The sequence below is a fragment of the Hyla sarda genome, chromosome 11, assembly GCF_029499605.1.
Source record: "Hyla sarda isolate aHylSar1 chromosome 11, aHylSar1.hap1, whole genome shotgun sequence".
Lineage (NCBI taxonomy): Eukaryota > Metazoa > Chordata > Amphibia > Anura > Hylidae > Hyla > Hyla sarda.
In genome coordinates this window covers 92,801,077-92,823,271 of record NC_079199.1, presented here as the reverse complement: position 1 = coordinate 92,823,271, position 22,195 = coordinate 92,801,077, and the positions used below count along the sequence as shown (strand labels likewise).

Genomic DNA, 22,195 nt, shown 5'->3' with positions numbered 1-22,195 from the left:
TATCTCATATCTATCTCATATCTATCTATCTATCTATCTATCTCATATCTATCTATCTATCTATCTATCTATCTATCTCATATCTATCTCATATCTATCTATCTATCTATCTATCTATCTCATATCTATCTATCTCATATCTATCTATCTCATATCTATCTATCTATCTCATATCTATCTCATATCTATCTATCTATCTATCTATCTCATATCTATCTATCTAATTACTATCTCATATCTATCTACCTATCTATCTATCTCGTATCTATCTACCTATCTATCTATCTATCTATCTCATATCTATCTATCTCATATCTATCTATCTATCTCATATCTATCTATCTCATATCTCTCTATCTCATATCTATCTCATATCTATCTATCTATCTATCTCATATCTATCTATCTAATTACTATCTCATATCTATCTACCTATCTATCTATCTCGTATCTATCTACCTATCTATCTATCTCATATCTATCTATCTCATATCTATCTATCTCATATCTATCTATCTATCTCATATCTATCTATCTATCTCATATCTACCTATCTATCTATCTCATATCTATCTATCTCATATCTATCTATCTCATATCTATCTATCTATCTCATATCTATCTCATATCTATCTATCTATCTATCTCATATCTATCTATCTAATTACTATCTCATATCTATCTACCTATCTATCTATCTCGTATCTATCTACCTATCTATCTATCTCATATCTATCTATCTCATATCTATCTATCTATCTCATATCTATCTATCTATCTATCTATCTATCTCATATCTATCTATCTCATATCTATCTATCTCATATCTATCTATCTATCTATCTCATATCTATCTATCTCATATCTATCTATCTCATATCTATCTCATATCTATCTATCTATCTATCTATCTCATATCTATCTATCTATCTATCTATCTATCTCATATCTATCTCATATCTAGCTATCTATTTATTTATCTGTCTATATCTATATCATATCTATCTATCTATCTAATATCTATCTATCTATCTATCTAATATCTATCTAATATCTGTCTATTTAATATCTATCTCATATCTATCTATCTATCTATCTATAATAATAATAATAATAATAATAATAATAATAATAATAATAATAATAATAATAATACTACAATATAATAAGTCTCCTCAGCCCCCGGTGACATGTTGAGGTGTTTCTTCTCTCCGTGTTCTGTACGGGGATCAGGCAGGTCATGTGTTATCGCCGCAAGGCACACTGGGAGTCGTAGTTTCCTCGGCCGCTCTTGCTGTGACATCTATAGGACTGAAAACTACAATCCCCAGGCGCGGTCCGCGGTGTTCTCCATGTCCTGACTCGGGGCTCGGCCACTGAGCGGTAGCGATGAGGTGTCCGTCCTGTGGCTCCTGGGGGCCCCTACTCCCGCCCGCTGCCGTCTGATGTCTCCTGATGCTGTGCCCAATGACACCACAGGTGGGTGAGGGGCGTACATGGTGTACAGGTGAGGGGCACAGATTGGGCAGACACCATGCCATCCACAATGTTATTATTGGTTCCTCTATGACAGTGTTTCCCATGCAGAAGGCCTTCAGCTGTTGCAAAACTACAACTCCCAGCATGCCCAGACAGCCGAAGGCTGTCTGGGCATGCTGGGAGTTGTAGTTTTGCAACAGCTGGAGGCACCCTGGTCTGATACAATGCAATGACGGTCGGTGACATGTCTGACAAATGTCCAAACTTGTTTATTATGGCTCCATAAAGGGGGATCTTATGATCCCTCCCCCAGAACAGATCAGGTGACCTAAGTGACCCCGCCCCTGAGGTCCAGAAGGGAGAATGCCAAGGATACCACCACAGTCCAATCATCCCTGGTCTACACTACAGTCTATGTGTCAGTGGTAGAAATGTCTGTGCTGTGCCCAAGGGCTGTCCATAGCACAGTGCCCACCCTGAGGACCAGCTACCTACCTGATGCTGCAGGTCTATGGAGTATGTATGATGCCCGGCTGCAGGTCTATGGAGTATGTATGATGCCCGGCTGCAGGTCTATGGAGTATGTATGATGCCCGGCTGCAGGTGTATGGAGTATGTATGATGCCCGGCTGCAGGTCTATGGAGTATGTATGATGCCCGGCTGCAGGTCTATGGAGTATGTATGATGCCCGGCTGCAGGTATATGGAGTATGTATGATGCCTGGCTGCAGGTCTATGGAGTATGTATGATGCCCGGCTGCAGGTCTATGGAGTATGTATGATGCCCGGCTGCAGGTCTATGGAGTATGTATGATGCCCGGCTGCAGGTCTATGGAGTATGTATGATGCCCGGCTGCAGGTCTATGGAGTATGTATGATGCCTGGCTGCAGGTCTATGGAGTATGTATGATGCCCGGCTGCAGGTATATGGAGTATGTATGATGCCCGGCTGCAGGTCTATGGAGTATGTATGATGCCCGGCTGCAGGTCTATGGAGTATGTATGATGCCCGGCTGCAGGTCTATGGAGTATGTATGATGCCCGGCTGCAGGTATATGGAGTAGGTATGATGCCCGGCTGCAGGTATATGGAGTATGTATGATGCCCAGCTGCAGGTCTATGGAGTATGTATGATGCCCGGCTGCAGGTGTATGGAGTATGTATGATGCCCGGCTGCAGGTCTATGGAGTATGTATGATGCCCGGCTGCAGGTCTATGGAGTATGTATGATGCCCGGCTGAAGGTCTATGGAGTATGTATGATGCCCGGCTGAAGGTCTATGGAGTATGTATGATGCCCGGCTGCAGGTCTATGGAGTATGTATGATGCCCGGCTGCAGGTATATGGAGTAGGTATGATGCCCGGCTGCAGGTATATGGAGTATGTATGATGCCCGGCTGCAGGTGTATGGAGTATGTATGATGCCCGGCTGCAGGTCTATGGAGTATGTATGATGCCCGGCTGCAGGTATATGGAGTATGTATGATGCCCGGCTGCAGGTCTATGGAGTATGTATGATGCCCAGCTGCAGGTCTATGGAGTATGTATGATGCCCGGCTGCAGGTCTATGGAGTATGTATGATGCCCGGCTGCAGGTCTATGGAGTATGTACGATGCCCGGCTGCAGGTCTATGGAGTATGTATGATGCCCGGCTGCAGGTCTATGGAGTATGTATGATGCCCAGCTGCAGGTATATGGAGTATGTATGATGCCCGGCTGCAGGTCTATGGAGTATGTATGATGCCCGGCTGCAGGTCTATGGAGTATGTATGATGCCCGGCTGCAGGTCTATGGAGTATGTATGATGCCCGGCTGCAGGTCTATGGAGTATGTATGATGCCCGGCTGCAGGTCTATGGAGTATGTATGATGCCCGGCTGCAGGTATATGGAGTATGTATGATGCCCGGCTGCAGGTCTATGGAGTATTTATGATGCCCGGCTGCAGGTCTATGGAGTATGTATGATGCCCGGCTGCAGGTCTATGGAGTATGTATGATGCCCGGCTGCAGGTCTATGGAGTATTTATGATGCCCGGCTGCAGGTCTATGGAGTATGTATGATGCCCGGCTGCAGGTCTATGGAGTATGTATGATGCCCGGCTGCAGGTCTATGGAGTATGTATGATGCCCGGCTGCAGGTCTATGGAGTATGTATGATGCCCGGCTGCAGGTCTATGGAGTATGTATGATGCCCGGCTGCAGGTCTATGGAGTATGTATGATGCCCGGCTGCAGGTCTATGGAGTATGTATGATGCCCGGCTGCAGGTCTATGGAGTATGTATGATGCCCGGCTGCAGGTATATGGAGTATGTATGATGCCCGGCTGCAGGTCTATGGAGTATGTATGATGCCCGGCTGCAGGTCTATGGAGTATGTATGATGCCCGGCTGCAGGTCTATGGAGTATGTATGATGCCCGGCTGCAGGTATATGGAGTATGTATGATGCCCGGCTGCAGGTATATGGAGTATGTATGATGCCCGGCTGCAGATCTATGGAGTATGTATGATGCCCGGCTGCAGGTCTATGGAGTATGTATGATGCCCGGCTGCAGGTATATGGAGTATGTATGATGCCCAGCTGCAGGTATATGGAGTATGTATGATGCCCGGCTGCAGGTCTATGGAGTATGTATGATGCCCGGCTGCAGGTATATGGAGTATGTATGATGCCCGGCTGCAGGTATATGGAGTATGTATGATGTCCGGCTGCAGGTCTATGGAGTATGCCTGATGCCCGGCTGCAGGTGTATGGAGTATGTATGATGCCCAGCTGCAGGTGTATGGAGTATGTATGATGCCCGGCTGCAGGTCCATGGAGTATGTATGATGCCCGGTTGCAGGTATAGGGAGTATGTATGATGACCGGCTGCAGGTCTATGGAGTATGTATGATGCCCGGCTGCAGGTCTATGGAGTATGTATGATGCCCGGCTGCAGGTCTGTGGAGTATGTATGATGCCCAGCTGCAGGTCTATGGAGTATGTATGATGCCCAGCTGCAGGTCTATGGAGTATGCATGATGCCCGGCTGCAGGTGTAGGGAGTATGTATGATGACCAGCTGCAGGTGTATGGAGTATGTATGATGCCAGGCTGCAGTTATATGGAGTATGTATGATGCCCAGCTGCAGGTCTATGGAGTATGTATGATGCCAGGCTGCAGGTGTATGGAGTATGAATGATGCCCGGCTGCAGGTCTATGGAGTATGTATGATGCCCGGCTGCAGGTCTATGGAGAATGTATGATGCCCGGCTGCAGGTCTATGGAGTATGTATGATGCCCGGCTGCAGGTATATGGAGTATGTATGATGCCCGGCTGCAGGTATATGGAGTATGTATGATGCCCGGCTGCAGGTATATGGAGTATGCCTGATGCCCGGCTGCAGGTGTATGGAGTATGTATGATGCCCAGCTGCAGGTGTATGGAGTATGTATGATGCCCGGCTGCAGGTCTATGGAGTATGTATGATGCCCGGTTGCAGGTATAGGGAGTATGTATGATGACCGGCTGCAGGTCTATGGAGTATGTATGATGCCCGGCTGCAGGTCTATGGAGTATGTATGATGCCCGGCTGCAGGTCTGTGGAGTATGTATGATGCCCAGCTGCAGGTCTATGGAGTATGTATAATGCCCAGCTGCAGGTCTATGGAGTATGCATGATGCCCGGCTGCAGGTGTAGGGAGTATGTATGATGACCAGCTGCAGGTGTATGGAGTATGTATGATGCCAGGCTGCAGTTATATGGAGTATGTATGATGCCCAGCTGCAGGTCTATGGAGTATGTATGATGCCAGGCTGCAGGTGTATGGAGTATGAATGATGCCCGGCTGCAGGTCTATGGAGTATGTATGATGCCCGGCTGCAGGTCTATGGAGAATGTATGATGCCCGGCTGCAGGTCTATGGAGAATGTATGATGCCCGGCTGCAGGTATATGGAGTATGTATGATGCCCGGCTGCAGGTCTATGGAGAATGTATGATGCCCGGCTGCAGGTCTATGGAGAATGTATGATGCCCGGCTGCAGGTCTATGGAGTATGTATGATGCCCGGCTGCAGGTCTATGGAGAATGTATGATGCCCGGCTGCAGGTCTATGGAGTATGTATGATGCCCGGCTGCAGGTCTATGGAGAATGTATGATGCCCGGCTGCAGGTCTATGGAGTATGTATGATGCCCGGCTGCAGGTCTATGGAGTATGCATGATGCCCGGCTGCAGGTCTATGGAGTATGTATGATGCCCGGCTGCAGGTCTATGGAGTATGTATGATGCCCGGCTGCAGGTCTATGGAGAATGTATGATGCCCGGCTGCAGGTCTATGGAGTAGGTATGATGCCCGGCTGCAGGTATATGGAGTATGTATGATGCCCGGCTGCAGGTCTATGGAGTATGTATGATGCCCGGCTGCTGGTCTATGGAGTATGTATGATGCCCGGCTGCAGGTCTATGGAGTATGTATGATGCCCGGCTGCAGGTCTATGGAGTATGTATGATGCCCGGCTTCACCCGTATAACTTTATTGTGATATACTCTTATATCGCAGCCTTCAGCCGGTGGTGGTGGCATCTATGTCTACTACCTAGATATATACATATACACACACACACACACACACACACACAGTACATACACATACACACACATACAGTACATACCATACATGCATACACAGACATACAGTACATACCATGCACACATACACATACACACACATACAGTACATACCATACACACATACAGTACATACACACACATACATACAGTACATACCATACACACATACAGTACATACACATACACACACATACAGTACATACCATACACACATACAGTACATACACACATACAGTACATACCATACATTCACACACATACAGTACATACCATACACACACATACAGTACATACCATACACACATACAGTACATACACATACACACATACAGTACATACCGTACATTCACACACATACAGTACATACCATACACACACATACAGTACATACCATACACACATACAGTACATACTATACACACACATACAGTACATACCATACACACATACAGTACATACCATACACACACATACAGTACATACCATACACACATACAGTACATACCATACACACACATACAGTACATACCATACACACACATACAGTACATACCATACACACATATAGTACATACCATACACACACATACAGTACATACCATACACACATACAGTACATACCATACACACACATACAGTACATACCATACACACACATACAGTACATACCACACACACATACAGTACATACACACACACATACAGTGCATACCATACACACACATACAGTACATACCATACACACACACATACAGTACATACACACACACATACTGTACATACACACACATACAGTACATACCACACACACATACAGTACATACACACACACACATACAGTGCATACCATACACACACATACAGTACATACCATACACACACATACAGTACATACACACACACATACTGTACATACACACACATACAGTACATACCATACACACATACAGTACATACCATACACACACATACAGTACATACCATACACACATACAGTACATACCATACACACACATACAGTACATACCATACACACACATACAGTACATACCATACACACATATAGTACATACCATACACACACATACAGTACATACCATACACACATACAGTACATACCATACACACACATACAGTACATACCATACACACACATACAGTACATACCACACACACATACAGTACATACACACACACACATACAGTGCATACCATACACACACATACAGTACATACCATACACACACACATACAGTACATACACACACACATACTGTACATACACACACATACAGTACATACCATACACACACACATACTGTACATACACACACATACAGTACATACCACACACACATACAGTACATACACACACACACACACATACAGTACATACCATACACACACATACAGTACATACCATACACACACACATACAGTACATACACACACACATACAGTACATACACACACATACTTCACATACATACATTCTTCCCATCACTATATGCTTTATGGCTTGAATAACGTCTGACCTGTAGAATTATGTGTTTAAATATTATGTCAAAAATCCTTTTCTGCTGAAGAATTCTATAGTGTATATGTTCATATATATTTTAGGGACCGTCCATACTGATTGGAGAATGTAGACAGGTTTCAGCTGCTGCCTTTGATGTCAGATGCCCCCTGCTGCCATGGAGGTAACACGTCTTCAATTACTAAGGAATTCACTCGGGAAATCTTCTCATTGCTTTTTTGGGTTTTATTTTTATGGAGTTAACTTAATTTTGTGGGCCGGTATCTTTACTAGAGCCATCCACTGGCCCGCAAACTCATAAAATCTACTTTTTATTTCTCAGTCAAGTGTCAAGGAGACGGAGCCAAGTTGCTCAAGTGCCACAGCCTGACACGCCTCCTTGCCGGCCCGCACTTCTTAGCACCTCATTCGCAATGAATGTGTAGGGCCGTGCACTTTAGTGAAGGAGGTGAGGGCAAGCAAAGAGTCGTACTTAACCCCTTAAGGACCGAGGGTTTTTCCGTTTTTGCATTTTCGTTTTTTTCTCCTTGCCTTTAAAAAATCATAACTCTTTCAAATTTGCACCTAAAAATCCATATGATGGCTTATTTTTTGCGCCACCAATTCTACTTTGTAATGACGTCAGTCATTTTGCCCAGAAATCTACGGCGAAACGGAAAAAAATTATAATTGTGAGACAAAATTGAAAAAAAAAAATACGCTGTTTTGTAACTTTTGGAGGCTTCCGTTTCTACGTAGTACATTTTTCGGTCAAAATGACACCTTATCATTATTTTGTAGGTCCATACGATTAAAATGATCCCCTACTTATATAGGTTTGATTTTGTCGTACTTCTGGAAAAAATCATAACTACATGCCAGAAAATGTATACGTTTAAAAATCTCATCTTCTGACCCCTATAACTTTTTTATTTTTGCGCGTATGGGGCGGTATGAGGGCTCATTTTTTGCGCCATGATCTGAAGTTTTTTGCGGTACCATTTTTGCATTGATAGGACTTATTGATCTTTTTATTCATTTTTTCATGATATAAAAAGTGACCAAAAATGCACTATTTTGGACTTTGGAATTATTTTGCGCGTACGCCATTGACCGTGCGGTTTAATTAACAATATATTTTTATAATTCGGACATTTCCCCACACGGCGATACCATGTATGTTTATTTTTATTTACACTTGGGTTTTTTTTTTAATGAGAAAAGGGGGGTGATTCAAGCTTTTAATAGGGAAGGGGTTAAATGATCTTTATTCACTTTTTTTTTTCACTTTTTTTTGCAGTGTTATAGCTCCCATAGGGACCTATAACACTGCACACACTGATCTCTTATACTGATCATTGTTATCCCATAGGGACCTATAACACTGCGCACACTGATCTCTTATACTGATCATTGTTATCCATAGGGACCTATAACACTGCACACACTGATCTATTACATTGATCACTGGTTTCGACGATTCTGCTGCTTGACTGCTCATGCCTGGATCTCAAGCACTGAGCAGTCATTCGGCGATCGGACAGCATGAAGGCAGGTAGGGACCCTCCTGCTGTCCTGTAAGCCGCGGCTATCCCGAACAGCCCACTGAGCTAACCGGCACACTTTCACTTTAGACGCGGCGTTCAACTTTGAATGCCACGGCTAAAGGGTTAATAGCGCGCGGCACCGCGATCATTGCCGCGCGCTATTAGCCACGGGTCCCGGCGGTTGTTAGAGGCCGAGCCCGACCCGCTATGACGCGGGGCCACGCCGTGGCCCTGCGTTATAGATCGGGAGCGGACACATGACGTTCCAGTACGTTATGTGTCCTTAAGGGGTTAAAGGAATAGGCCCCCGCAATCTCCCGTACGGGGCCCAGGCAGCCTGCGGGAAGGGGGCATGTCGACCAACGCATGAAGTGGCTGCTGACACGCCCCCTCAGTACAACTCTATGGCAGAGCCGGAGCGCTGCCTTTGGCAATCTCCGGCTCTTCCATAGAGTAGTGCTGAGGGGGCGTGTCAGCAGCCGCTTAGTGTGGTGGATGACACACCCCTTCCCGCGGGCTGCCAGGGCCCCGTACGGGAGATTGCGAGGGGTCCCAGTGGTTAGACGCCCCGCGATCTGAAACTTATCCCCTATACTTAGGATAGGGGATACATTTCTCAGGACTGGACTACTCCTTTAAAGGGGTACTCCGCCCCTAGACATCTTATGCCCTATCCAAAGGATTGCATTGAGGGGTCGTGGCCTTGACGTCATGAGCCTCCGGCACTGCACCCGACACTCTAAATGAATGCCGGGTGCAGCAGGGACCCCCGCGATCAGACATCTTAAGATGTCTAGGGGCAGGGTACCCCTTTAAGCAGCTCTGCCTCCTTGACACTTGGCTGAGAAATAAGAAGGTAATTTTTTTATATTTGTAACCACCATCAGCTCCAGGAAAAGTACAATGTGTTCTTCTACCAGAACAGCCGTCATCTCATAGCACCAAATAAGATTCCCTTTGATGTCATTTATTTTTCTATCATCGATGGGAAGAGTCCGCGGATACTGACAAACATTGTTATCGTCTTTCAGGAAACCACAAAACCAGAGGAGGCCACTGTCTGTTTTTCAGTAGAAGAACTCGACTCCTTAGAAGACCGTGAAAAGGAACGTCATAAGGACGCAGAGACGAAGATTCATCAGCGCCCAAACTTAGTGGGTGAGAGGCGCCGGCAGTGTCAGACCAGAACCTCTCACTTATCCAGAACCTTCACATTTATCCAGAACCTTCTCATATATCCAGAACCTTCTCATTTATCCAGAACCTCTCACTTATCCAGAACCTTCACATTTATCCAGAACCTTCTCACTTATCCAGAACCTTCACATTTATCCAGAACCTCTCACTTATCCAGAACCTTCTCATTTATCCAGAACCTTCTCATTTATCCAGAACCTTCTTATTTATCCAGAACCTTCTCATATATCCAGAACCTTCTCATTTATCCAGAACCTTCTCATTTATCCAGAACCTTCTCACTTATCCAGAAACTTCTCATTTATCCAGAACCTCTCACTTATCCAGAACCTTCACATTTATCCAGAACCTTCTCATTTATCCAGAACCTCTCACTTATCCAGAACCTTCACATTTATCCAGAACCATCTCACTTATCCAGAACCTTCTCATTTATCCAGAACCTTCTCATATATCCAGAACCTTCTCATTTATCCAGAACCTTCTCATTTATCCAGAACCTTCTCACTTATCCAGAACCTTCTCATTTATCCAGAACCTCTCACTTATCCAGAACCTTCACATTTATCCAGAACCTTCTCATTTATCCAGAACCTCTCACTTATCCAGAACCTTCACATTTATCCAGAACCATCTCACTTATCCAGAACCTTCACATTTATCCAGAACCTTCTCACTTATCCAGAACCTTCTTATTTATCCAGAACCTTCTCACTTATCCAGAACCAACTCATTTATCCAGAACCTTCTCATTTATCCAGAACCTTCTCACTTATCCAGAACCTTCTTATTTATCCAGAACCTTCTCATTTATCCAGAACCTTCTCACTTATCCAGAACCTTCTCATTTATCCAGAACCTTCTCATTTATCCAGAACCTTCTCACTTATCCAGAACCTTCACATTTATCCAGAACCTTCACACTTATCCAGAACCTTCTCATTTATCCAGAACCTTCTCACTTATCCAGAACCTTCTCATTTATCCAGAACCTGCTCATTTATCCAGAAACTTCTAATTTATCCGATACCTTTTCATTTATCCAGAATCTTCTCATGTATCTAGAATATTCTCATTTATCCAGAACCCTGTCATTTATCCAGAGCCTTCTCATTTATCCGATACCTTTTCATTTATCCAGAACCTTCTCATTTATCCAGAATCTTCTCATTTATCCAGAACCTCTCATTTATCCAGAATCTTCTCATTTATCCGATACCTTTTAGTTTATTCAGAACCCTCTCAGTTATCCAGAACTTTCTCATTTATATGCAACTTTCTAATTTTTCAGAACCTTCTCATTGATCCAGAACTTTCTCATTGATCCAGAACTTTTTTATTGATCCAGAACCTTCTCATTTATCCAGAACCCTTTCATTTATCCAGAACCTTCTCATTGATCCAGAACTTTCTCTTTTATCCAGAACCCTGTCATTTATCTAGAAACCTGTCATTTTTCAGAATCATCTCAATTATCCAGAACTTTCTCTTTGATCCAGAACTTTCTTATTGATCCAGAACCTTCTCATTTATCCAGAATCTTCTGATTGATCCAGAACCTTACCATTGATTCAGAACCTTCTCATTTATCCTTTTTCTGAGGTTTGACCTTCAGGACCCATGCTGATCAGCACAATGTAGGGGTTGGAGTGCCCATTAATGGTTAAAGGGGTACTCCTGTGGAAAACTTTTTTTTAAATCAACTGGTGCCAGAAAGTTAAACAGTTTTGTAAATTACTTCTATTAAAAAAAATCTTAATCCTTCCAGTACTTTTTAGCAGCTGTATACTACAGAGGAAATGCTTTTCTTTTTGGATTTCTCTTCTGTCACAACCACATTGCTCTCTGCTGACCTCTGCTGTCCATTTTAGGAACTGTCCAGTGCAGCATATGTTTGCTATGGGGATTTTCTCCTGCTCTGGGACAGTTCCTAAAATGGACAGCAGAGGTTATCAGAGAGCACTGTGGTCGTGACAGAAGAGAAATCCAAAAAGAAAAGCATTTCCTCTGTAGTATACAGCCCCTAAAAAGTACTGGAAGGATTAAGATTTTTTTTTTATAGAAGTAATTTACAAATCTGTGTAACTTTCTGGCACCAGTTGATTAAAAAAAAAAAAAAAGGTTTTCTCAGGAGTACCCCTTTAAGTCCTGGAGATCCTCTTAGGGCCCATGAGCACTGCAAGATTTCGGGCAGCAGGTGCCGCCTGTACATTAAACCTTTCCCCCATTGACGGCAATGCCACGGGCAATTGCAACACAACATCTAGACCAGTTTTTTCCTAACAGTGTGCCCCCAGCTGTTGCAAAACTACAACTCACAGCATGCCCGGACAGCCAACGGCTGTCCGGGCATACTGGTAGTTGGCGTTTTGCAACAGCTGGAGACACACTATTCGGAAAACACTGATCTAGACAGTTGAGGCAGAGGGAGCCCCCTCTGTCACCTAATTAGTCCCTATAGTTGTCATGGCAGCCTGGGGACCTTGTGAAGCCCTTCATGCCGCCATGACCAGATGGAGGGTTTAATAGGACAACATTAACTGGGTACTCTGCTGATAACATGCCCTATCCAAAGGTTAGGGGTTAAAGGGGTTATCCAGGAAAAAACTTTTTTTTATATATCGACTGGCTCCAGAAAGTTAAACAGATTTGTAAATTACTTTTATTAAAAAAATCTTAATCCTTTCAGTACTTATGAGCTTCTGAAGTTAAGGTTGTTCTTTTCTGTCTAAGTGCTCTCTGATGACACCTGTCTCAGGAAACGCCCAGTTTAGAAGCAAATCCCAATAGCAAACCTCTTCTAAACTGGGCGTTTCCCGAGACAGGTGTCATCAGAGAGCACTTAGACAGAAATAACAACCTTAACTTCAGAAGCTCATAAGTACTGAAAGGATTACCATTTTTTAATAGAAGTAATTTACAAATCTGTTTAACTTTCTGGAGCCACTTGATATATATAAAAAAGTTTTTGCCTGGAATACCCCTTTAAGATGTCTAATTGCGGGGGTCCCACGGCTGGGGACCCCTGTCATTCGGTGCACAGAGCCAGCTCCGCACCATGCCCAATGGAGGGCAGTGCCAGCCACTACACACACCCTCCATTCACTTCTATGAGAGGAGTCGTGACTGCTATGTACTAGCCATCACACCCCCTCCCATAGACATGAATGGAGGTGACGTGGCGTAAATAAAAGTAAATTCCAAATCTGTTTAACTTTCTGGCACCAGTTGATCTGAAAAAAATTGTTTTCCACCGGAGTACCCCTTTAAGATGACCCTACATGTCAATGTATCTGCTATATGGAGACATGTAGGTGTTTTTTTGGATACGTGACCATCTTGGCAAGTCTTTCGTTTTTCTAGCTGGCGTGTACCATCTTACGTTGCGGCTAGAAGACAAGCAGTACGACTGTCTGGGGTTACTCCAACCACTAGGTGGTGCTCTGATACCATGATGTAGACAGCAGCACAGGATTCATGGAAAAATATCCCTTTATTAAAATAAAATATTACAATAGAACACAGAAAGACTTCTCACATCTACTGATCATACAGCAAAATTCTATACATATTCTATATATATATATATATATATATATAAATACTGTAAAATCTCCCTTAGTGGACACCTCCCAATAGCAGACAGTTTTTGATTCCCATAGGACTTAATGTATTTGTACCCTCCGAATAGGGGACATTCCCAATAACAGTCGTGGACAGACCCGAAAGGGGACAAAACACTCCCAATAGGGGACAGTAAGGGAATAAACACTACTATTAGAGGACAAAACACTCCCAATAGGGGACAACCAGGCTTATGTGCCGCTGCACATTGTACACAGGACTGCCGGTAGGGGGTACAGCCAATACCCCAGTAAGGAGCCCAGGCCCCCGATGCACCCCCCTGCAGAAATCCCAGCACAGAAGCAGTGGTCTCCTGCTTCTGTATGTCCGCCAGTCACATCATTCACCCCCTTCTTCCCTGATCCCCCCCCTGCCACTTTATTCCCCCTGTGCCAAATCATCCCTCCCCCTTTTTTACCCCCTGTACCACTTCATTTCCTCTTGATCTCCCCTTGTGCTATTTCATTCTTTCTTTATTACCCTCTGTGCAAATTCATCACCCCCTCTTTACCACCCCCTGTGCCATTTCTCCCCCCATGCTATTTCATTCCCCTTTATCCCCCTGTGCCATTTCTCCCCCCCATGCTATTTCATTCCCCTTTATCCCCCTGTGCCATTTCATTCCTCTTTATCCCCCTGTGCCATTTCATTCCTCTTTATCCCCCTGTGCCATTTCATTCCCCTTTATCCCCCTGTGCCATTTCATCCCCCTTTATCCCCCTGTACCATTTCATTCCCCCTTTATCCCCCTGTGCCATTTCATTCCCCTTTATCCCCCTGTGCCATTTCATTCCCCCTTTATCCCCCTGTGCCATTTCATTCCCCTCTATCCCCCTGTGCCATTTCATTCCCCTTTATCCCCCTGTGCCATTTCATTCCCCTTTATCCCCCTGTGCCATTTCATTGCCCTTTATCCCCCTTTGCCATTTCATTCCCCTTTATCCCCCTGTGCCATTTCATTCCCCCTTTATCCCCCCCTGTGCCATTTCATTTCCCCTTTATCCCCCCCTGTGCCATTTCATTCCCCCTTTATCCCCCTGTGCCATTTCATTCCCCTTTATCTCCCTGTGCCATTTCATTCCCCTTTATCCCCCTGTGCCATTTCATTCCCCCTCTATCCCCCTGTGCCATTTCATTCCCCTTTATCCCCCTGTGCCATTTCATTCCCCCTTTATCCCCCTGTGCCATTTCATTCCCCCTTTATCCCCCTGTGTCATTTCATTCCCCTTTATCTCCCTGTGCCATTTAATTCCCCCTTTATCCCCCTGTGCCATTTCATTCCCCCTTTATCCCCCTGTGCCATTTCATTCCCCTTTATCTCCCTGTGCCATTTCATTCCCCCTTTATCCCCCTGTGCCATTTCATTCCCCCTTTATCCCCCTGTGCCATTTCATTCCCCTCTATCTCCCTGTGCCATTTCATTCCCCTTTATCCCCCTGTGCCATTTCATTCCCCCTTTATCCCCCTGTGCCATTTCATTCCCCTTTATCCCCCTGTGCCATTTCATTCCCCCTTTATCCCCCTGTGCCATTTCATTCCTCTTTATCCCCCTGTGCCATTTCATTCCTCTTTATCCCCCTGTGCCATTTCATTCCCCTTTATCCCCCTGTGCCATTTCATTCCCCTCTATCCCCATGTGCCATTTCATTCCTCTTTATCCCCCTGTGCCATTTCATTCCCCCTTTATCCCCCTGTGCCATTTCATTCCCCTCTATCCCCCTGTGCCATTTCATTACCCTTTATCGCCCTGTGCCATTTCATTCCTCTTTATCCCCCTGTGCCATTTCATTCCCCCTTTATCCCCCTGTGCCATTTCATTCCTCTTTATCCCCCTATGCCATTTCATTCCCCCTTATCCCCCTGTGCCATTTCATTCCCCTTTATCCCCCTGTGCCATTTCATTCCTCTTCATCCCCCTGTGCCATTTCATTCCTCTTCATCCCCCTGTGCCATTTCATTCCCCTTTATCCCCCTGTGCCATTTCATTCCCCTCTATCCCCCTGTGCCATTTCATTCCTCTTTATCCCCTGTGCCTTTTCATTCCCCTTTATCACCCTGTGCCATTTCATTCTCCCTTTATCCCCCTGTGCCATTTCATTCCCCCTTTATCCCCCTGTGCCATTTCATTCCCCTCTATCCCCCTGTGCCATATCATTCCTCTTTATCCCCCTGTGCCATTTCATTCCCCCTTTATCCCCCTGTGCCATTTCATTCCTCTTTATCCCCCTATGCCATTTCATTCCCCCTTTATCCCCCTGTGCCATTTCATTCCCCTTTATCCCCCTGTGCCATTTCATTCCCCCTTTATCCCCCTGTGCCATTTCATTCCTCTTTATCCCCCTATGCCATTTCATTCCCCCTTATCCCCCTGTGCCATTTCATTCCCCTTTATCCCCCTGTGCCATTTCATTCCTCTTCATCCCCCTGTGCCATTTCATTCCCCTTTATCCCCCTGTGCCATTTCATTCCCCTCTATCCCCCTGTGCCATTTCATTCCTCTTTATCCCCTGTGCCTTTTCATTCCCCTTTATCACCCTGTGCCATTTCATTCTCCCTTTATCCCCCTGTGCCATTTCATTCCCCCTTTATCCCCCTGTGCCATTACATTCCCCTCTATCCCCCTGTGCCATTTCATTCCTCTTTATCCCCCTGTGCCATTTCTTTCCCCCTTTATCCCCCTGTGCCATTTCATTCCTCTTTATCCCCCTATGCCAGTTCATTCCCCCTTTATCCCCCTGTGCCATTTCATTCCCCTTTATCCCCCTGTGCCATTTCATTCCCCTTTATCCCCCTGTGCCATTTCATTCCTCTTTATCCCCCTGTGCCATTTCATTCCCCTTTATCCCCCTGTGCCATTTCATTCCCCTCTATCCCCCTGTGCCATTTCATTCCTCTTTATCCCCTGTGCCTTTTCATTCTCCTTTATCACCCTGTGCCATTTCATTCTCCCTTTATCACCCTGTGCCATTTCATTCCCCTCTATCCCCCTGTGCCATTTCATTCCCCTTCATCCCCCTGTGCCATTTCATTCCCCCTTTACCCCCCGTGCCATTTCATTCCCCTTTATCCCCCTGTGCCATTTCATCCCCCTTTATCCCCTGTGCCATTTCATTCCTCTTTATCCCCCTGTGCCATTTCATTCCCCTTTATCCCCCTGTGCCATTTCATTCCCCTTTATCCCCCTGTGCCATTTCATTCTCCTTTATCCCCCTGTGCCATTTCATTCCCCTTTATCCCCCTGTGCCAGTTCATTCCCCCTTTATCCCCCTGTGCCATTTCATTCCCCTTTATCCCCCTGTGCCATTTCATTCCTCTTTATCCCCCTGTGCCATTTCATTCCCCTCTATCCCCCTGTGCCATTTCATTCCCCTCTATCCCCTATGCCATTTCATTCCCCTTTATCCCCCTGTGCCATTTCATTCCCCTTTATCCCCCTGTGCCATTTCATTCCCCTCTATCCCCCTGTGCCATTTCATTCCCCTCTATCCCCCTATGCCATTTCATTCCCCTTTATCCCCTGTGCCATTTCATTCCCCTTTATCCCCCTGTGCCATTTCATTCCCCTTTATCCCCCTGTGCCATTTCATTCCCCCTTTATCCCCCTGTGCCATTTCATTCCTCTTTATCCCCTGTGCCATTTCATTCCCCTTTATCTCCCTGTGCCATTTCATTCCCATTTACCCCCCATGTGCCATTTCATTCCCCTTTATCCCCCTGTGCCATTTCATTCCCCTTTATCCCCCTATGCCATTTCATTCCCCTTTATCCCCTGTGCCATTTCATTCCCCTTTATCTCCCTGTGCCATTTCATTCCCATTTACCCCCCTGTGCCATTTCATTCCCCTTTATCCCCCTGTGCCATTTCATTCCCCTCTATCCCCCCTGTGCCATTTCATTTCCCTTTATCCCCTTGTACCATTTCATTCCCCTCTATCCCCCTGTGCCATTTCATTCCCCTTTATCCCCCTGTGCCATTTCATTTCCCTTTATCCCCCTGTGCCATTTCATTCCCCCTTTATCCCCCTGTGCCATTTCATTCCCCTCTATCCCCCTGTGCCATGTCATTCCCCTTTATCCCCCTGTGCCACTTCATAAAGAGGGAGTGGTTAATTTACACAGAGGGTAATAAAGAGGAAATGATATGGCACAGGCGATAATGGGGAATAAGATGGCACAGGGGATAAGGGGGGATGAAATGAAACGGGGGGGGGGGATAAGGGGAGATTAGGCAGCACTGGGAGATTCTACTGTATTATTGCTTTTTATGATGTTTTATAGGTAATTACACTCTGGGGTGAGTACAGTTGAGTATTCGGTCATTCAGAATGATTTTTCAGCATTTTTTCCAAATAGGGGACACCTCTCAATAGCGGACACCTTTTTACTCTCCATGGGTTTCCACTATTGGGAGATTCTACTGTGTATATACATATATAATACTTTTCATATGAGGGCCTTATATAAAACCCTATATACCTTGTCTTTTATTAGGTTACCTGTATGTGAAACCAGAGACGGTTCCCAAAATTCATCGGGGAGAGGAGCTGTGTGTGAGCAGCGACCTGTACACGCCAAGGAGGAAAAGGAACGCCCGACCCTCCTCAGGTGTGGAAATTACACAGCAACCATTCTCTCGCCAATATTCAATATCTCTGCTTGCTGTCAGTAAACACATATGGGGGAGGTAGATTTAAAGGAGTAGTCCAGAACAGGAAAACGTATCCCCTATCCTAAGGATAGGGGATAAGTTTCAGATAGCGGGGGTCCGGCCGCTGGGACCCCCTGCGATCTCCCATATGGGGCCCCGGCTCTCCAGCCAGATATTGTGTGTCGACTACCGCCAAAGGCAGCGCTCCGGCTCTCCCATAGAGTTGTATTGAGGGGGCGTGTCAGCCGCTGCTTTGTCCGGTGGTCGACACCCCCCCTTCCCGTGGACTGCCGGGGCTCAATACAGAAGATCGCGGGGGGTCCCAGCTGTTGGACCACCCGTGATCTGAAACTTATCCCCTATCCTTAGGATAGGGGATAAGTTTTCCTATACTGGAGAACTTCTCTAAAGGGGTACTCCGCTCCTAGACATCTTACCCCCTATCCAAAGTAAGATGTCTGATCGTGGGGGTCCTGCTGCTGGGACCCCCCCCCCCACCGCGATCTCCCTGCAGTACGTCGGCTGAGGTGCTGGAGGCTCGTGACGGTAAGGGAATAAACACTACTAAACGGACGCCGGCTGAGGGGCTGGAGGCTCTTGACGTCATGGCCACGCCCCCTCATGATGTCACACCACGCCCCCTCATGATGTCACACCACGCCCCCTCAGTGCCAGTCTATGGGAGGGGTAGGGGTGGCCGTCACAATCCATTGGATAGGGGGATAAGATATCTAGGGGCGGAGTACCCCTTTAATATAATTGCACCAAAACTGGGGATTGTACTGTCCCACAAAACTCAGATGCAGTGCCCTGATTAGATTTTCTGGGGTCCCCATGATTGGCTGCAGAGGGGGAATCCAGTCTTCAACTGGGTCCCTGGAAAATCCTGGGACTAAATAATAGGAGGGAACAGAGAGGTCAGTATTAGGAGTGTTAGGCTCAGAATTTGTGTTAGGGTCCCATCCAAAATGAGGCCACCTCCGCGTGGTGGATGGGGGGACACGTTTTGATCAAAAAGTGTTCTAAGAGCATCCATTTTTTGACCAAGTGTGCTGCTGCAATCTTCTTTTTTTGTATACCCTGTATTTGCCACAGCAGCGTGCACCCGTGTATTAGGTAGTTGTGCTGGCTATTTTTCTTTTTGCCAGATTTGTAAATGACTTTGATTTAAAAAATCTTAATCCTTCCAGTACTTATCAGCTGCTGTATACTACAGAGGAAGTTGAGTAGTTCTTTTCTGTCTGACCACAGTGCTCTCTGCTGACACCTCTGTCTGTGTCAGGAACTGTCCAGAGCAGGAGCAACCTGCTCTCCTGCTCTGGACAGTTCCTGACATGGACAGAGGTGTCAGCAGAGAGCACTGTGGTCAGACAGAGAAGACCTACTCAACTTCCTCTGGAGCATACAGCAGCTGATAAGTACTGGAAGGATTAAGATTTTTTTTTTTATTGAAGTCATTTACAAATATGTATAACTTTCTGGCACCAGTTGATTTAAAAAAGTAAGAAAAAAAAGTTTGCCACCGGAGTACCCCTTTAAACCCTAGTTTGTCCCTATGTCGCTGAGGCCAGGAGAAGCAGAAGAGGCTCAATAACTGCAATCATTGGCTGATCTTTCCTTTATGTCTTTATATCAGGGGAGCCCTCAGATGGGCGCCATTATCCAGGCCAGTCCAATTTGGATACACAGAGACCTTCATCAAGAGCCAGGAGGAAACAGGACAGATCTACAACCGGCACACCGGAGGAGTCAGTGTCTGGTGAAAGAGAAAGCCCAATAAATATGGAAGACGTACCAACCAATGAGGAGCAGGATGACAGCCAGAGAGACCAAACACCCAAAGTATACACATGTAGTGAATGCGGGGACTGTTTTGAGGAGCGCACAGCATTTCTTGTGCACAAAGCAGTCCACGCCGAGGAAAGAAACTCATCGAAACACGATAGGACGCCTACTAGACATCACGGAGTCCATGAAGGTGAACACGCCGGCAGCCGTCTCAGGCATAGGAAGCATGTAACATACAATCCAGACAAAATCATGGCGAAAAGGACTCAGACGGAGCCAAAAGCTTACATATGTAAGGAGTGCGGCAAGAGTTTTACCCAAAACGCCAGCCTGATAGTCCATAGACGGACCCATACCGGAGAAAGGCCTCATACCTGCAAAGTCTGCCTGAAAAGCTTCATCAGCGGCTCCTACCTGGTGATGCACCAGAGGGTCCACACCGGAGAGAGGCCGTATGTCTGTAATGACTGTGGAAAGAGGTTCATCAGCAGCTCGAACCTCATCATCCACCAGCGGGTCCACACCGGCGAGAAGCCGTACCTCTGCACGGAATGCGGCAAGTGTTTCGGCCACAGCTCCCATTTGGTTAGGCACCAGAAGGTCCACACGGGAGAAAGGCCGTTCACTTGCGCCGAATGCGGAAAGTCCTTCTCTCGAAGCTCGCACCTGGTCAGGCATCAGACCATTCACATGAGAGGTCCGCCCAACCCAGCCGTGTGACCTTCTTCTAGGTTTCGGGAGAACTCGGGCCAACCGGTTTTTAGCACTTGACTGTATTACTGATGTACAACCCTTTTGAGATTGTATTGCCGTCCAAGCTGAATAAGATGGGATGATAGGTGGTTCTCATCCATTTGGGTTTTACTTTAACCCCTTGGGGACGAAGGGTTTTTCCATTTTTGCACTTTCGTTTTTTTCCACTTTTTTTTTTGCAGTGTTATAGCTCCCGATCAGAAAGCGAGGAGGAAGGTAGGGGACCCTCCTGCTGTCATACAGCTGTTCGGGATGCGGCGTTTTTGCCGCAGGGATCCCGAACAGCCCCCTGAGCTAACCGGCATTAGTGCACTTTCACTTTAGACGCGGCGTTCAACTTTGAACGCCGCGTCTAAAGGGTTAATAGCGCGCGGCAATGCGATCAGTGCCGCGCCCTATTAGCCACGGGTCCCGGCCGTTGTTAGAGGTCAGGTCTGACCTGTTATGATGCGGGGCCACAGCATGGCGGGGCCACAGTTATAGAAAGGGAGTGGGCAGAGGGCGTACAGGTACGCCCTCCGTCCCCAACAAGTTAAAGGAGTTCCTCTGCTGGAAAACATTTTTTTTTTTTAAATCAACTGGTGCCAGAAAGTTAAACAGATTTGTAAAATTACTTCTATTAAAAAATCTTAACCCTTCCAGTACTTATCAGCTGCTGTATGCTCCACAGGACGTTCTTTTCTTTTTGAATTACCTTTCTGCCTGACCACAGTGCTCTCTGCTGACACCTCTGTCCATTCTAGGAACTGTCCAGAGTAGGAGCAAATCCCCATTGCAAACCTCTCCTGCTCTGGACAGTTCCTGACATGGACAGAGGTGTCAGCAGAGAGCAATGTGGTCAGACAGAAAATACATTCAAAAAGGAAAGAACTCTCTCTGTAGTATACAGCAGCTGATAAGTACTGGAAGGATTAAGATTTTTTAAGATAAGTAAATTACAAATCTGTTAAACTTTCTGGAACCAGATGATTTAAAAGAAAATGTTTTCCAATGGAGTACCCCTTTAAAAAAAATAAAAAACAAAAAAA

At 45.8% G+C, this 22,195-nt stretch overlaps 1 protein-coding gene across 2 annotated transcripts; it reads left to right on the top strand.

The window, feature by feature from the left end:
- The first annotated feature begins 1,337 nt into the window (after positions 1-1,337).
- Positions 1,338-21,796, top strand: LOC130295067 (zinc finger protein 250-like). Of its 2 annotated transcripts, none has more exons than XM_056545324.1 (5): positions 1,338-1,479; positions 7,715-7,794; positions 10,189-10,315; positions 18,470-18,583; positions 20,263-21,796. In XM_056545324.1, exons 2-5 carry the CDS (start codon positions 7,774-7,776, stop codon positions 21,132-21,134), a joined length of 1,134 nt encoding a protein of 377 aa, XP_056401299.1. In that variant the 5' UTR covers positions 1,338-1,479; positions 7,715-7,773; the 3' UTR covers positions 21,135-21,796. The 2 variants fall into 2 exon arrangements, with proteins under 2 accessions (XP_056401299.1, XP_056401300.1); XM_056545325.1 differs by having other exon boundaries at positions 1,354-1,507.
- Positions 21,797-22,195: the final 399 nt, after the last annotated feature.

What these genes read in the sequence shown, in the direction of transcription:
- LOC130295067 (XM_056545324.1), top strand. Translation starts at nt 7,774, where the DNA reads ATGCCCCCTGCTGCCATGGAG. An exon ending in TGCCCCCTGCTGCCATGGAG is followed by an intron (nt 7,795 to 10,188) that starts GTAACACGTCTT and finishes ATCGTCTTTCAG; the next exon opens with GAAACCACAAAACCAGAGGA. An exon ending in GAACGCCCGACCCTCCTCAG is followed by an intron (nt 18,584 to 20,262) that starts GTGTGGAAATTA and finishes TCTTTATATCAG; the next exon opens with GGGAGCCCTCAGATGGGCGC.